The 18339-nt window shown below is 37.4% G+C and overlaps 2 protein-coding genes across 2 annotated transcripts; both read right to left on the minus strand.

Annotated features, from left to right (window-relative positions):
* Positions 1-9609: 9609 nt before the first annotated feature.
* Positions 9610-10407, minus strand: LOC110258100 (olfactory receptor 6C2-like). The gene has a single exon (XM_021081260.1). It carries the CDS (start codon positions 10405-10407, stop codon positions 9610-9612), a length of 798 nt encoding a protein of 265 aa, XP_020936919.1.
* A 5123-nt stretch (positions 10408-15530) lies between these two features.
* LOC110258101 (olfactory receptor 6C68-like) lies at positions 15531-16809 on the minus strand. The gene has a single exon (XM_021081261.1). The coding sequence runs from the start codon at positions 16566-16568 to the stop codon at positions 15630-15632; it is 939 nt and encodes a 312-aa protein (XP_020936920.1). The 5' UTR covers positions 16569-16809; the 3' UTR covers positions 15531-15629.
* Positions 16810-18339: the final 1530 nt, after the last annotated feature.

The raw sequence follows: 18339 nt of genomic DNA on the forward strand, positions 1-18339 counted from the left end.
ACAAAAAAAAAAATAGTTGAATGGCGCATGCATTATAGGTAATTGTTCTGTCCCCAGTTGATATATTATACAGGAATCTTGGAATACAGGAGTTTGTAGATGAGATTTCTAAGAAAGAGAAATTTTAGAGGAAAAAATACCTGGGAGTTTTAAGGTGGGGATCCAGCAAGGTTAGGGTAATGATGGTCAGATTTCTGGTTACACTCAATATGTAGGTGAGAAATAGAAAAGTGAAAAGCAAAAGCTGCAGCTGAAAATCCTCTGTCAGTTCCAGAAGGATGAATGCTGTTATTGCAGTGTGGAATCTCCATACCGCTTTCCACAGTGGTTGCACCAATTTACAATCCCACCAACAGTGTACTAGGCTTCCTTTTTCTCCACACCCTCTCCAACACTTCTTGTTTGTAGGCTTTTGGATGATGGCCATTCTGGCTGGTGTGAGGTGGTACCTCATGGTGGTTTTGATTTGCATTTCTCTGATAATGAGTGGTGTTGAACATCTTTTCATGTGTTTTTTGGCCATACATATGTCTTCTTTGGAGAACTGTCTATTTAGATCTTCTGCCCATTATTTGATGGGGTTTTTTGTTTTTTTGGTATGGAGCTGCAGAAGGTGTTTATAAATTTTGGAGATGAATCCCTTGTCAGTGGATTCACTTGCAAAGATTTTCTGGCATTGTGTGGGTTGTCTTTTTGTGTTGTTTAGGCTTTCCTTTGCTGTGCAGAAACTTTGAAGTTTGATTAGGTCCCATTTGTTTATTTTTGTTTTCATTGTCAATACTCTAAGAGGGGGATCTGAGAAGTTGTTGCTGTCGTTTATGTCAGAGAGTGTTTGGCCTATGTTTTCCTCTAAGAGTTTCATAGTGTGTGGTCTTATATCTAGGTCTTGAATCCATTTGGAGTTTATTTTTGTGTATGGTGTTAGGGAGTGTTCTAATTTCATTCTTTTCCATGTGGCTGTCCAGGTTTCCCAGCACCACTTACTAAACAAGCTGTCCTTTCTCCATTGTATATCCTTGGCTCCTTTGTCATAGATGAGTTGGCTGTAGGTGTGTGGGTTGAATTCTGGTTTTTCTATCCTGTTCCACTGATGTATATTTCTGTCTTTGTGCCAGTACCATGTGGTTTTGAAGATTGTTGCTTTGTAGTATAGTCTGAAGTCTGGGAGCCTGATTCCTCCAGCTCTGTTTTTCTTTTTCAGGATGTTTTTGGCTACTCTGGGTCTTGTGTGCTTCCAAACAAACTTGAAAATATTTTGTTTGAGTTCTGTGAAAAATGTCCTTGGTAATTTGATAGGGATTGCATTGAATCTGTAGATTGCTTTGGGTAGTATAGTCATTTTGATAATATTAACTCTTCCAATCCACGAGCATGGTATATCTTTCCATCTATTTGTGTCATCTTTGGTTTCTTTCATCAGTGGCTTATAGTTTTCAGAGTACAGGTCTCTTGTCTCTTTAGGTAGGTTTACTCCTAGGTATTTTATTCTTTTGGATGCGACGGTAAATGGGATTGCTTCCCTAATTTCTCTTTCTGCTCTTTCATTGTTAGTGTATGAAATACTGACAATTTTGGTGCATTAATTTTGTCCCCTGCAACTTTGCCAAATTCATGGATGAGCTCTAACAGTTTTCTGGTAGAGTCTTTAGGGTTCTCTAGGTATAGTATCATGTCATCTGCAAATAGGGGTAGTTTTACTTCTTCCTTTCCAATGTGGATTCCTTTTATTTCTTTTACTTCTCTGATTGCTGTGGCTAGGATTTCCAAATTTATGTTGAAGAGTAGTGGCGAGAATGGATATCCTTGCCTTGTTCCTGATGTCAGCAGGAATTCTTTCAGCTTTTCACCATTGAGAATGATGTTCGCTGTGGGTTTGTCATATGTGGCCTTTATCATGTTGAGGTAGGTTCCCGTTATGCCCACTTTCTGAAAGGTTTTTATCAGAAATGGGTGTTGGATTTTGTCAAAGGCTTTTTCTGCATGTATTGAGAGGATCATATGGTTTTTATTCTTCAGTTTGTTAATGTGGTATATCACACTGATGAATTGGTGGATATAGAAGAAACCTTGCATCCCTGGGATAAATCCCACTTGATCATGATCCACAATCCTTTTAATGTATTGTTGGATATGGTTTACTAGTATTTTGTTGAGGATTTTTGCACCGATGTTCATCAGTGAAATTGGCCTGTAGTTTTCTTTTTTTTGTGGAATCTTTGTCTGGTTTTGGTATCAGGGTGATGGTGGCCTCATAGAATGAGTTTGGGAGTATCCCTTCCTCTGCAATTTTTTGAAAGAGTTTAAGAAGGAGAGGTATTAGCTCTTCTCTAAATGTTTGATAGAATTCACCTGTGAAGCCATCTGGTCCTGAACTTTTGTTTGTTGGAAGTTTTTAAATCACAGTTTCAATTTCAGTTCTTGTGATGGGTCCATGCATCTTTTCTCTTTCATCTTGGTTTAGTCTTGGAAGATTGTACTTTTCTAAGAATTTGTCCATTTCTTCTAGGTTTTCTGTTTTATTGGCCTATAGTTGCATATAGCAGTCTCTTATATTCCTTTGTATTTCTATGATATCCATTGTTACTTCTCCTTTTCATTTCTAATTTTATTGATTTGAGTCCTCTCTCTTTTTTGCTTGATTAGTCTGGCTAAGGGTTTATCAATTTTGTTGATATTTTCAACGAACTAGCTTTTCATTTCAGTGATCCTTTCTATGGTTTTCTTTGTTTCTATTTCATTGATTCCTGCCCTGATCTTTATGATTTCTTTCCTTCTACTAACTTTAGGTCTTGTCTGTTCTACTCTCTCAAGCTGCTTGAGATGTCAAGTTAGCTTGTTTATTTGAGCTTTTTCTTGTTTCCTGAGGTGGGCTTGTATTGTTATAAACTTTCCTCTTAGAATGGCTTTTGCTGCATCCCATAGGTTTTGGAATGTCATATTTTCATTTTCATTTGCTGCTAGGTATTTCTTAGTTTCCTCTTTAATTTCTTCAATGATCCATTGGTTGTTTAGTAGCATGTTGTTGAGTCTCCATGCGTTTGTGTATTTTGCAGTTTTTCTTGTTGTTGATTTCTAGTTGTATAGCGTTGTGGTTGGAAAAGATGCTTGATATGATTTCAATTTTCTTAAAGTTACCAAAGTTGGATTTGTAGCCCAGGATGTGATCAATCTTAGAGAATGTTCCATGTGCACTTGAATAGAAAGTGTATTCTGTTGCTTTTGGATGGAATGTCCTATAAATATCTATGAAGTCCATCTGGTTTAATGTATCATTCAGGGCCTATGTTTCCTTATTGGTTTTCTGTCTGGTTGATCTGTCCATTGCTGTAAGTGGGATGTTAAAGTCCCTGACTATGATTGTGTTATTGTTGATTTGTCCTTTTAAGGTTGTTAGCAGTTGCCTTATATATTGTAGTGAACTTGTGTTGGGTGTGTAGGTATTTAAAATTGTTATATGATCTTCTTGGATTGATCCTTTGATCATTATGTAATATCCTTCTTTGTCCCTTAAAATATTCTTCATTTTAAAGCCTACTTTGTCTGATATGAGTATTGCTACTCCAGCTTTCTTTTGATCCCCGTTTGCATGAAATATTGTGTTCCGTTCTTTCGCTTTCAATTTGTATGTGTCCCTAGAAGTGAAGTGGGTCTCTTGAAGACAGCATGTATTATGGGTCTTGTTTTTGTATCCATTCAGCTAGCCTGTGTCTTTTGGTTGGGGCATTTAGTCCATTAACATTTAAGGTAATTATTGTTATGTATGTTCTTATTACCATTTTATTTTTTGTCTTTTTTTGGCTATTTCTTGGTCTGCTCCTGCGGCATATTGAGGTTCCCAGGCTAGGGTTTGAATCGGAGCTGTAGCTCCCGGCCTATGCCAGAGCCACAGCAATGCGGGATCCGAGCCGCATCTGCAGCCTACACCACAGCTCACCGCAACGCTGGATCGTTAACCCACTGAGCAAGGGCAGGGACCGGACCCGCAACCTCATGGTTCCTAGTCAGATTGGTTAACCACTGCTCCACAATGGGAACTCCTTATTGCCATTTTAGTAATTGCTTTGGGTTTGTTTTTGTTGCTCTTTTTTCTTTCCTTCTTCTCTTGTTCTTTTCTGCCTATAGAAGTTCCTTTAGTATTTGTTGTAAGGCTGGTTTAGTGTTGCTGAATTTTCTCAGCTTTTGCTTACCTGTGAAGATTTTGATTTCTCCTTCAGATCTGAATGAGAGCCTTGCTGCATAAAGTAATCTTGGTTGGAGGTTTTTCCTTTTATTACACTGAATATATCATGCCCTTCCCTTCTTGCCTGCAGTTTCTGCTGAAAAATCTACCAGTAACCTTATTGGGGTTCCCTTGTATGTTATTTGTTTCTTTTCCCTAGCTGCTTTCAAGATTTTCTCTTCGTCGTTAATTTTGTTCAGCTTGATTAATATGTGTCTTGGGGTTTTCCTCCTTGGGTTTATTTTATATGGTACACGTTGTGCTTCCTGGATTTGAGTGAGTGATTCCTTCTCCATGTGAGGGAAGTTTTTGGCTATTATCTCTTGGAATATTTTTTCTGTCCCCTTCTCTCTCTCTTCTCCTTCTGGCACCCCTATAATAACGGATGTTGGTGCATTTAATGTTGTCCCAGAGTTCTCTGAGACTCTCTTCATTTCTTTTCAGTCTTTTTTCTCTTTTCTGTTCTGCATCTGTAATTTCCACTAATCTGTCCTCCACCTCGCTTATTCATTCTTCTGCCTCCTGTATTCTGCTATTAGCTGCTTCTAGTGAATTTTTTATTTCTGTTATTGTATTTTGCATCTCTTCTTGTTTGTTTTCTATTTTGTATCTCTTTGCTCAGTGTTTCCTGTACGTTATCTATTTTTGCCTCCAGTTTATTTCCAATGTCTTGTATCATCTTCAGCATCAACAGTTTAAGTCTTTTCCTGCAGGCTGAGAATCTCCTCATCGCTTAGCTGATTTTCTGGGGTTTTTCCTTTCTCCGTCATCTGAGTTATGGTTCTCTGTCTTTTCCTTTTTATAAGTTTTTGGTGTGGTGACCTTTTTACAAATAATAGAGTTGTAGCCTCTCTTACTTCTGATGTCTGCCCCCCTGTGGCTGAAATCGGTATGGGGGGCTTGCTGTCAGCTTCCTGATGGGAGGGGCTGATTCTGATCCCTCTGATGGGTGGGGCTTAGTCTCTGGATGGGATTAGAGGCTGCTGTGTGGCTGAGGGGTCTTTAGGTAGCCTGTTTACTGAGGGGTGGGGTTGTGATCCCACCTGGATTGTTGTTTGCCCTGGGGCTTCTCAGCCAGACTGATGGGTGGGGCCAGATATTCCCCGAAATGGCCACCTCCAGAGAAAGGCACTTTGGTTGCTGAATAGTCCCAAGAGCTTTGCTTTCAATGTCCTTCCCTCACAACAAGCCACGTTCTCCCCTGTTTTCCCGGGATGTCTCCCCTGTTTTCCCAGGATGTCTCCAAGAACTGCAGTCAGGTTTGACCCACATTCCCATGGAGACTTTGCCTTGCCCTGGGACCCAGTGCACATGAAAGTCTGTGTGCGCCTTTTAAGAATGGGGTCTCCCTTTCCCCCAGTCCTGTGGAACTCCTGCACAAAAGCCCCACTGGCCTTCAATGCCAGATGCTCCAGGGGCTCTTTCTCCCAGTGCAAGATCCCTACACATGAGAGTTTTATGTGTGGCTCAGAACTCTCACTTCTGTAGGTGAGTCTCTGTGAACCTGTTAGTTTCCTGTCTATTGGGCTTCCCACCCGGGAGACATGGGGTTGTTTATATCACAAAATCGCCCCCCTACCTCTTGATGTGTCCTCCTGTTTTTCTTCTGGAGTAGGATATCTTTTTTAAGGTTTCTGGTCCATTTGGATGAATTAGTTGTGAATTTTGTTGTTTTTTGGAGAGAAATTGAACTCCAGTCCTTCTCTTCCACCATCATAATCCTGTCCCTTCATAGAGTTTTAAACAGTGTTTTTCTCACTTTCATCTGAGCAAGTAAATCCTTTGTTCTGCTACTATAGGCTCAGTATTCAGGACAGTCTCCAGGGTAGACAGATGGCGTCACAGGGAGGGATATTAATTGAGGATCAGGGTAGATCAAGTTTGGTGGAAGGCTATTACCCTCTTGATCAGTGCATTATCATCTGATGGTGATCATAGATCACAATGACAAGTTCTGTCCTGATTTCTTCTATTTTTAGGAACTCAGTTCACCACCCAGTAGTTGTCTTGGTATTTGACTCAGCTTTGCTTGGGTCTTAAAACATCTCATTTTTAATAATCAATATTTTGCTTGTATCTGAATCCAGTCTTATATAAATATTAAATATTTAATAATGTCAACACATTCAAATTGACTCTCTAACTTTCACGGAGTATTTTATTTGTGCAAAAATTAAAAAATGAATAAAATTTCAGTATGTGAGTCTCAGTTGATGTGTGTAGGTGTATGTGTGTGTGGGTGCTTGGATTTTATTTTTTGTGTGTCCATGTGAGTTTGTCGATTTTATTTATGATTTAGGCCTGAATCATAACCAGGCGTGCGAATGATTCCTAGGGCCATCCTTGCAGAACATAAATTGTGTCTCATACATGACTATAGGATAGTCCCTTCAAATGCTAACCATATTGGTTATTGAAGTCTAGGCCTTTGCTTAAAGAGAGAACTCTGTCATGATATTTCCCATCCACCTCCCACCTTCTGCCAGAACACATGCATACATGCTGTGAAAATAACTGAGGCAGCAAACACTTTCAGACTTACCCTTTAAACAGTAAAGTATTTCATGGCATCCGTTGACCATTTATTTGAACATTCTCATAATGAGACACATTCTGAACAGGAATATGCTAGTAGGGACCTGAAAGCTAAGTTTTCTTGGGAAACTACACTCAGCTAGAAAATCCCTGGAAATGCCCAGAGCCCTCCTACACTATAGGGCATTTCTAGAAGAGGGCCTCTGCCATTTTGTGTTCTTCACTTGACAGCAAGGAAAAAAAAAAAAAAAAAAAAAGAACAAAAGAAAGATAGAAGAACAGAAATGCCTAATCTCTAGGGCTAGGCATATCTTGGGCTATGGAGTGATTAGGGATGGTTGATCTTCTGAATTTCTTCTTCAGGAGAACATATTTGGCACCAAATATTATGGCTAGTTAATTTGTGTATTCTCCTATAACAAGAGTCATTAGAGTAAACAAAGAAAAGAAGAGTCCTTGGAGACTCAGGTTTGAACGTCATCAAGGAATATTAATATAAAATTTTGGCTGTCAACTTTACAGCAACGGTGCCAGTGCCCTTAAGATCAAGAAACTGCAACAACAGAATTAGATACACTGTGGTGATGCAGGCTAATATAAGTCAAATGATGAAATGATTTTTTTTTTTGTATTATTGCAGGCAATGAAACCATTCTCTACTTCCTTTCGGTTAAGTAATTCACTGGTGTCCTGGTGGTTAAGAATTGTGTTGTCACTGCTGTGGTGTGGGTTCCATTCCTGTCCTGGGATCTTCTGCATGCCAGGGCATGGCCAATAAAATTAAGTAACTCATGGACGTGATGAAAAATATGGAGGTAAAGTGGAAACAAATTACATAGACATTGCCACTGTAAATTGTTTTATAAAACAGTGTCATATATTTTCCTACTCAAACATAAGTACCTAAGTAAACTTGCAAACACAGTTGTAAACTACTTTTTTCACCCAACCATTTATGGTTGATTTAGTTATCAATATAAGAGATTTAGAACAATTTTTAATGACTGAATGATATAATTTTAATCTCCTTCGATAATAAGTACCACTGGCTTGAGAACTTAAGTTGTTTCCATTTATTTTTTTTAAAATCATTTATTTATATATATATATATATTTTTACTGCACAGCATGGTGACCCAGTTACACATACATGTATATAGTGTTTTTTCTCACATTACGTGTTCCATCATAAGTGACTAGACAGAGTTCCCCATTTCTTTTTTTAATAATAAAAAATACTACTTTAAAGTTTTATATAAAATCTTTGTTCCCACAACTATTATACATCAGTCCATTCCTATAGGGAAATTCTTAGTCGTAGGTAGGAAAGTTTTTATATTTGTGTGGCTTGTCATACAGATTTCTCATCAGATGTGCCTAAAAAAATATGTACTTCTAATCCAGAAATAGAAACCATTAGTATGACTGTGATTGTGTGGATAGTCTTAATAGATTGTCTTAGAAAAGACTCAGCATCTTTCTGTGTACTAGAGAGAGTTCTCTGCAGCTAAACAAAAATAGAAGGTTAATAGACAGTTGAATTCGTACCATTGTTTTCCTTAGTGCAAAGGGATGTCAGTAGAGGGTCCTGGAAAGAATTACCTCCAATAAAAGTTTAGAGATATCAGCAAATAAGGAATGAAAAAAAACAACTCTACTATAGCAACAAAGTATTGAGTGGCTGAATGAAACCTTAAGAAAAAAATTAGGATAAATTCCCAATAAACAAGCCCAAAGCACATTGAATTCTCTGTCGTCTTTTGTGTATTGCAGCCACTATCACTTTTTTCTTTTTACATTTTCTAAAACACAACCATTAACTTCTGTCGATATATATTGAGAACTGATTATATATTCTGTGCACTCTTCAAGGTGGTAATGGTACAGCCATAAACAAAGCAGACAGAATCACAACTGGCTCTTGTTGGCCTCACTTACTAGCTATTTTTAGGACTCGCACTGTATTATGTATTTTGGCACTAGTCTTGCTTTATCATCATAAAGATGGTTTTGTTGTCTCAGCAGATTTTATTAGATCACTGCAACCTGGGTGATGAATTAATGTACAGGCTGTGTTCTTTCACTCTAGAGAGAATGCAGTGATTCACTCTCAACTCTAAATTGTTGGGCTTTAAAGATTTTTTTTTACAAGGTAGACGTGGACCTCCTGGTTTGTAAACCCATAGTGTTAAATATATTCCATTTTGATCAAACTACCTCGTTAATATTTTCAAAACTTATCTTATTTTTGCTTGAGGAGAGTAACTGTAATTGTATATATATACTTTTGGATTTTTGGTTTTAAAGAAAGCAATGGCTACTATGATTTCATTATTTCCCTATTCAAGAATTTGATTTTTTTATTTTGATGTAAGATTAAATTGTTCTTTTATTGATCAGAGCCAGGTTAGAATTTAAGTAAGACCCTTTTCCTGGAAATTTAATTTCATGCTCTCTTGATACATAATGTCATCTTGGAGAAAGTTTATTTTCAACAAAAGTTGAAATGACTCAACTTCCTTATATTAACATGGATTGAAATGATGATTTGGGAGACAAGATTCAGGACTTACAGTGTTATGAGCATTTAATATGAACAGACAGTAGACCAGGGTGCAATAGTTAAGAATTGTAGATTATGGAGTTCCTGCTGTGGTGCAGCAAGTTAAGGATCCAGAATTGCTTAGTTGTTGTGTAGGCTGCAGCTAATCTTGGATTCAATGCCTGGCTGGGGAACTTCCATAGGTTTAGAGTGTGATGTGGCAGAAAAAGAAAAAAAAAAGAATTGATGATTATGACTTTAAGGTGCACTACTCTTTTTGTATTTATATTTGATACTGACTTTCAGCATTCCTTTATGTCTTTGAGATCAATGAAATTCTTTTGATTAAGTCTGTGAAAGCTCGTTTCACTTGCTTGTTCCTCAGGGTATAAATAAGTGGGTCTAGCATGGGGGCAACTGAAGCGCTGAGCACAGACACACATTTATTACTTGCTGGATCATCTTTTGGTGATGGTTTGACATAGATGAAGATACAACTGCCATAGGTGATAGAAACCACTATCAGGTGAGAAGAGCAGGTAGAGAAGGCCTTCATCTTTTGCTGGGCAGAAGGGAACTTTATGATGGTCTTGATGATGTAGGTATAGGACATGATATCAGTCAACACAGCAAGGGCAACAGCCATCTGTTCTATGAGCTGGGTGTCTGAACAAGATATCTTCAGCAAAGGAGAAGTATCACAGGAAAAATGATCAATGATATTAGAGTCACAGAATTCCAGGTTTAAGCCCAGGCGCAGTGGTGGAAATATGACCAACCAACCTGCTATCCAACAGCAGCTGACAAGCCATCCACAGACTCTGTTGTTCATGATGGTCGCATAATGTAAGGGTTTGCAGATGGCTACGTAGTGGTCATAGGACATGGCAGCTAGGAGAAAAAATTCTGTGGCTCCAAAAAGGATGACAAAAAATAATTGAGCCACACAAGCATTATAGGAAATAGTTTTGTCCCCAGTTGATAAGCTGTATAGGAACCTGGGGATGCAGACCGTAGTGAAGAAGGTTTCTAAAAAGGAGAAGTGTTTGAGGAAGAAGTACATGGCAGTTTTAAGGTGAGAATCTACCAAAGTGAGTATAATGATGGTCATGTTCCCAGTTATACTCAGTGTGTAGGAGACAAACTGAAATAGAAAAATGAGAACCTGCATTTGAGGATCACCTGTCAGTCCCAGAAGTATGAATGTAGATAATGATGTACAGTTTCTCATGGCTGACTTGCACTTCTTCTCAACTCCTCACCAACTCAAGTGGCTTTGAACTGAGAAAACTCGTATGAAATTATGAGGCCATGACTATTGTGTAAAAAAAAAATCCAATCTATACAGTGAATAGTCATTTTCTTCTTTGACTTCCTTATGTCCCATCAAAACTCAGGGATTCTCAGCTCTTTTATGAGCATAATAGGTCCCCTCGAGATTTTCTTATGCATTCATGATCAAGACCCTCGCCAAACTGGGTATAGAGGGAACATTCCTGAATATAATCAAAGCCATTTATGATAAACCCACAGCAAATATAATACTCAATGGGGAAAAACTGAAAGCCTTCTCACTCAAATCTGGAACAAGACAGGGATGCCCACTCTCACCACTGCTCTTCAACATCGTTTTGGAAGTCTTAGCCACAGCAATTAGACAAACAAAAGAAATAAAAGGCATCCAAATAGGAAGAGAAGAGATCAAACTATTACTGTATGCAGATGACATGATACTATACATAGAAAACCGTAAGGACTTGACCCCAAAACTCCTTGAACTGATTAATAAATTCAGCAAAGTAGCAGGATATAAGATTAACATTCAGAAGTCAGTTGCATTTCTGTATACCAGCAATGAAATATTAGAAAAGGAATACAAAAATACGATGCCTTTTAAAATTGCACCTCACAAAACCAAATACCTCGGAATACACCTGACCAAGGAAGTAAAGGACCTATATGCCGAGAACTATAAAACTTTAATCAAAGAAATCAAAGAAGATGTAAAGAAATGGAAAGATTTTTCTGAAATCATTTTATATTACAGTCCATATTTTTCTACCTCTTGTATGTTCTCCCATCTCTAGTTTTCAGTTAAGCTAAATTTTGCCATTTGTTCTCTCCAATGTATTTAGCTATGGGATTAGAAAACATTATCCATGTGGTACAGTTTTGTGGATATTATAATGTCCTTTTGCTCCTAATAATTCTTTACTACTCATCAGGTTGAATGGATTTCTAAGTTACTTGGAAGTGTTGGTTCCTGCTAAATGCAAATAAATGGCAGAGTTTGACATTGTGTACAGGCTATGTGTGCAGTATTGGATTGTTTGCTTTTACTGCCATGATCAGAGAAGTTATTTCATTTTTATTTTACTTTTGGCTTTAGAATTGTCATCGAAATAACACGCAGTGTTTTCTAGTTTAGTCATTTATCTCTAATTTCTCCATGAATCCCCAATCTTCCTTCTATTTTTCATCTGATAGAACCTCGTGTTTTATGTGTGGTACATAAACAAGTTACCTACTCCAGTATTGGGTAAAGAAATTAGTATAAGTAGAAAAAAAAAACCCAAAGAAATTAACCTCAATTATTTATACTTTGGAGGTCATGAAGGCCAAGGGAAGACAGAATGAGACACAAGTTGGAGGAAGAGACCAAGGAGTCATGATGAGCTTGTCAAGTAGTTAATTGAATTGTATCCTGTAGCGGAAAAAGTGACCTTAGTGGAAAAACTGGGAAAATCCTAATTATGTCTGTATTGAAAATAATTCATTTCTTTTAATTTTATTTATGTTTCAATTAGTCTTTTGCCCCTCTGACACCACAAAGCTTGGCCCTTCTGGCACCCCTGGGGACTCACAGACCTCAGCGAGGTCCATAGCCCCTAGGTGTTGGGATATGGAGTCAGGAAACCTGTGCATGGTACCACCATCGCAGATCCGACAGGGGGTGCCCAGAGAGTGTGCGATATGCGCCTTGGGGGCACAGGTGGTGGTGGTGCTTACCCAGCCAGGCCTGGCTTGGGACCCTGAGCCATCCTTAAATGTGTATTTTAGTTTTCAGTATTTGTGTATAGTGTTTGTTCCTTAGTGTTAATAATTGAACTGTGATTGTAGAGGATGCTACCGTTAGGGCGAGCTGGGTGAAGGCTAGCTAAGAATTATGTGCACTATTTTTTCAACACTTGTGAAAGTGCAATTTTATTTCATTGTTAAAACTTACCAACTAGAAATAAAAAAGAAAGAAAGAAAACCAAAAAAGCAAACTGCAATTGCTGAGCACTTTCTATGTGCTGGGCAGTTTGTTAGGGCAAGTCTTCACATGGGTTATTTGTCTGGTGTTTATATTCTCTAATCTGATTGCATTTCAACCGTGTTTTAGCAGTGAAGTCGATTTTATTCTGTTTATAAGTAGGTCGGATATTATTTGAAATTAACGCTGACAGTTGAAATTGTGGATGAATGTTAATTAGAAATGCCCGAATTGCATGGATTCTGTCTCTGCCTACAAGCCCAATTATAACATCAACTCCTAAGACCAGAAGTGCTTGAGGTTTTTGACCCACGGATAGCACACTCCTGTGATGAAGGTTCTATATTTAGAAAGGAATATTCCCTGTGAAACAGCTCTTTCGAGTGTGTTCACCAAAGAGGGACATTCACTTTCCACAAAGCAGAGCAAAATGTTTATAATTTGGGTGGAGTCTCTTTCTTGTTCCTCTGTTCATTAGAAGCGTCCCATCCCGCCCTTACCTTCACTAGAAGTTACTAGCAGGATACTAAGTTTGGGCTTAGTGTCACTTCCTGAGAAAAAGTTTCTTGAATCTTCATTGTCTGAGTTACATGCCTGTTGTTTTTGCCTCTTTTGCACATAGTACTCATGTCTCTATCACTGAGCCTGTAAGTGTATTTTTTTGCTATTGGGCTCTTCATAGTCTTGTTCCCTGAGATTCCACAGTAGCTGGCCCTATTCAAGAGCTCAATAAATAACTTAATTTTTAAAAGAATAAGTTTTTTATGTATTCTTTGGACTCAGAACAAGCAGTCTGTTTCTCATTTAGTGGAATTTCCATTGTCTTTTATATAAGAGAGAATGTTGCATTCTGTAATATAAATATGTAATCCTACATGGGGGGGTTTCCAATTTTTAGCTGCGAAGGCTCTATTAATTCCTTTTTTAGCTTTTTGAGGTGTAATTGATATAAGAATTGCACATATTTAATGTATATGCCATATATTGTCTCTGTTGCTTGGTCTCCTTTTTTTTTTTTTCCCCAAAAATGAGCTCTTTAAAAACATAAGACTCATTCTTTGCTCCCTAGAAGTACCAAAAAAGGCGACATGTCAGATATAGCCCTAGAGTTAAAAAAACCTGTCCTTTGAAATGTGTTGCTTGGATCAAAAAGTAGAATATATTTGGTCTTCTCTCTGATTACTTACATAACCGCTAACGCAAGGAACTATGTCTAGTCACTTATGATGGAGCATGCTAATGTGAGAAAATAGAATGTGTGCATGTATGTGTAACTGGGTCACCATGCTGTATCGTAGAAAAAAATTGTATTGGGGAAATAATTTAAAAAATAAAATAAATTTAAAAATATATACATTCAATTAATTACCACACCACACATTACATGAAACGTCTCTGTCATCCCAAAACATTTCCTCATGACGTTTTGCAGACAGTACACTCCATTCTGGTCTCATTCAGTCACTGACCTGCTTTCTGACACTCTGGATTTTTTTTCTTGCTCAACAATGTGAAAACATGGAATATAGTGTGTGTGACACCGTTTGCTCAGCATAAATTTTTTGAAATTTTCTATTTTATTTGTTCTAGAGGTTTATTCCTTTGGGCAGTGAATGGCTTTCCATTGCATGATATACCACAATAGTTTTCTCTGTTTTTTGGATGTTTACACTTTTGAGTCCTATGAATCCAGCTGCTATAAACATTCATGCATGTAATTTGGGCAATGTATAGTTTCATTTTTCTTAGGTAAATAGAGAATTTGCTAAGACATATGATAACCAGGTTTAACTCTATATGAACCTGCCAGAATGTTTTCCCAAGTGGTTGTATCACTTCACGTATGTCGACCATTCCTTTGTGAAGTTCCAGTTGTTCTCTGTCTTTGCTGTGACTTATAGTGTCAGCCTGTATTCTAATTGTAGCCATTCTAATAAGTCTGTGTGGCTCATTTTAGTTATAATTTGATTTCCTGATGACTAGTGATATTGAGCTCTTGCCATGTGCTTGTTGGCTATTCATGTAACTTCCCTTATGAAATGTCCACCAAGTTTTCTTGACCATATCTGTTTGGTTATTATAATTGAGCTTTGGTAGGAAATTGTTAAGGATGTTTGAATTCTGCAGTCATGAGGTTTGTTGGTCTACATTTTTATGCTCATAGTTTCTTTGTCTGGTATTAGAATCAGATACATGTGAATTTCTTAAAATGAGTGAGAAAGTATTCTTTCTTCATGTATTTTGAAAGAATTTGCAAAGATGGGATCATTTATCCCTTGGATAGTATTCATCAATGAGGCAACATGATTTTGGTGTTTTCTTTGTGAAAATATTTTTAGGTATTAATTCGTGGGTAAAATAGAAATGTATGCAGATGTTCTGTTTCTTTTTGAGTCAGGTTTACAATTTGTAAGTTTCAGAGAACCTTTCCATTTCATCTAAGTTGTTGACTGTATTGGTTTCATATTGCTCATAGTTTTCCCAAATTAATTTGTTGACATCTGGAGGCCCAAAAGATGGATGATAACTTGATTTCTTGTGCTGATCATTTCATCATGTATAAAATATGGAATCACTATGCCGTACACTTGAAACCAATGTAATATTGTATGTCAATTATACTTGAATAAAAAAGAATGCCATCTCTACACCAATACTGTAAAATAGGTAGGAAAAATGTCTAAAAGAAGAAAAAGAAATGACTGAATTATGATGGGTTCTGGTTAATGGATTAAAAATGATCTATTTTATTCCTCACAAATCAACGTTCAATAATTACTTCTTCAGTATATGAAGGGATTATAATATTGGTTATCAGCTTTATGCAAAAATAAGGTAGCTTTGCATATTTTGAGTGGTTTATCAAGAGATACTTTTTACTTTCTTCTGTTTTTTTTTTTTTTTTTTTTTTTTTTGGCCTGCACCCACAGCACATGTAGGTTCTCAGGCAAGGAGTCAAATGGAAGCTGTAGCTGCCAGCCTACACCATGCAACAACAATGCCAGATCTGAGCCACATCAATGACCTACATCACAGCTCACAGCAATCTTTCGAGTTGGTTTATCAAGAGATACATTTTACTTTCTTAAAAGAAATGCAGTTTTTTTGAGAGAGTCATGAAGGGCTTGTTTAACTTGCTTATTCCTCAGAGTATATATAAAAGGATTCAGCACTGGTGAAATGGAGGAAATAAGCAATGACACACTTTTATTGAGATTTACCTCTTCTTTGGCAGATGGATTGATGTAGATGAAGATGCAGCTGCCATAGCTGATGGAAACGACAATCATGTGGGAAGAACAGGTAGAAAAGGCTTTTTTTCTTTGTTGGGCAGAAGGGAATTTTAGAATCGTCCTTAAGATGTATATGTAGGAGAGAACCACACCTACAAGAGTGATGATGAAGGTCAACACAGCACAGGCTATAACCATCTGCTCAATCAACCAGGTGTCTGAGCATGAGATCTTCAAGAGACTAGGTACATCACAGCCAAAATGATCGATGAGATTGGAATCACAGAATTCCAGATGAAAACACAAGCTGAATGGAGGGAGGATTATTATAATTGTTGCCAGCCAACAGCAGACAACCATTGTTTTGCAGAGTTTGTTGCTCATGATTGTCATATAGTGCAGGGGTTTGCAGATGGCCACATAGCGATCATATGCCATAATTGCTAAGAGAAAAAACTCAGTTATCCCAAAGAGGTCTGTAAGAAATAATTGAGTGAAACATGCATTATAGGTAATTGTTCTGTCCCCAGTTGATATACTGTATAGGAATCTTGGAATACAGGCAGTTGTAAACGAGATTTCTAGGAGAGAGAAATTTTGGAGGAAAAAATACATGGGGGTTTTAAGGTGGGGATCCAGCAAGGTTAGGGTGATGATGGTCAGATTTCCAGCTACACTCAATATGTAGGTGAGAAAGAGGAAAAGGAAAAGCAAAAGCTGCAGCTGAGGATCTTCTGTCAGTCCCAGAAGGATGAATGTTGTTATTGCAGTGTGGTTTCTCATATTGACTCCTGGATTTTGTCAACCGTAAATGTCAATGTCAGAGAGATTTGAATGCAGAATTCAAAGACATCATCCACTGATGAACACGCTCTTGTGTATTGAACTCATCCAACATGCATTAGTTTTACTTTTAGATTGGAGGAATACATTTCCTGTTTTACAGTGAGCTCAACCCCTTAGTCTATTTATTTATAATGACAAGTGAAATTATACATTTTGTTTAGTTTATAGTTTAACTTTTCCTTTAGTAATTTCTCAAAATTAATTCATAATGAATTAAATATATTATCTCCTACACTGCATTGTGCATTTTTTATTTACTTTTATTTTTTATTTCATATATTAAGCAGTTTTTTATACTGCCAAAGATTGTTCTTCAGTACATAAGCATATTTTAAAAAAGTTAATTCAGTGTCATTCTTTTGCCTTAAATTTGGGAATTATTAAAATACTAAAATAAAGGTTTGACCATGACCCAAACAAACCATTTCAATTCTCTCTAAAATATAAAGGATTTTTATCTTTCTAATGAGTGATCATTTGTTATAAGGGCAAACGTGTTTTGACTCTGAAACACCCACATTTGTAGTTTTGCAGATGTAAAAACTTCCGTTTCTATGTCTTGTGTTACCTCTTGGATTACATGATGCAGTACAACCTCATTACATATTGCACTTTCATTGCCTCGTGAGGTTATGCTGAGTGTAATCAATGAACTTCTGAAGGATGTAAAAGCTATACTTTGATGCTTCATTTAAGCACTCAGATTGAAACATATGTACACACCGTGTTATGGAGAAAAAGTTAAGACGAAAGTGACTGAATATCCTCTCCATGCACCTCTCTTTCCTCCATTCGTGTTTCTTTCCAGTCCACATTTTTGCCTCTCTTTTTACATTTTGCATTCATTTCTCAAAGACTTAGTCTCTGGTTTTCAAGCTCAGCAGCCTTGATAAAGCACTCCTTCATGGATCTTCCTGTGGGTCAATTCAAGATAAATCATAATTTAAATGTATTTCAATGTAATCCTAAGAATACATGCTTACAAGTCTCTTTGTGTGCTCCAGGCACTGGTCTAAGTCTCTTACAGGTATCATGCGTACAAACCTTAGGATATCCTGTGAGGTTGGGAGGTATGTTGTCTCCATTTTCAAAGTGGGAAAAGTGGGGCACAGAGAGATAAGGCCTGTGTCCCCTGCTTTCTGGATATTCAGTATCCACTCAGAAGGGCTCCAGAGCCCTGGCCTGAGTCACTGTACTATGGTTATTGGTGCACATTTACCTGAATGCCTTGGTTTCATGATGACAGAATTTGTATTGGTAATTCAAACAAGGTAGTATTACTTTAGAATTCATTGTTAAACCAAGACACTTGAGAAGCAGTGAGGGGCAGGAGTAATGAATAATTATGGTGCTGCATCTGCAGTGAATGTGCTCTTGAGGGCAAAATCTAAACGTGTGCAGTCACTCAGTTCATGTGGCTGATGGGGCTGCACGTCACCAATGTTCAGCTAGCTAATTTTCCATTTTATTCTTTATTCCTGTTGGTATATTGACCCTTCCATATTGTTGGCTCGGTATTTCTTTCCGTGAAACGTGAAGTCTGAAGAGTAGAGACCGTATTATTCTGGGTTAATATGATCAAGGTGGTGAGAGTTATTTCTCATGTATCCTCCTTTACATGGATAGATAGTCATAGTTTTCTAACCTGTAAGTGATGTCCTCAGGGGTCCAAATTCTTGTAACCTTATGAAATGCAAAATGGATCACC

Source organism: Sus scrofa, unplaced genomic scaffold (assembly GCF_000003025.6).
Source record: "Sus scrofa isolate TJ Tabasco breed Duroc unplaced genomic scaffold, Sscrofa11.1 Contig1231, whole genome shotgun sequence".
In the NCBI taxonomy this organism is placed as follows: domain Eukaryota; kingdom Metazoa; phylum Chordata; class Mammalia; order Artiodactyla; family Suidae; genus Sus; species Sus scrofa.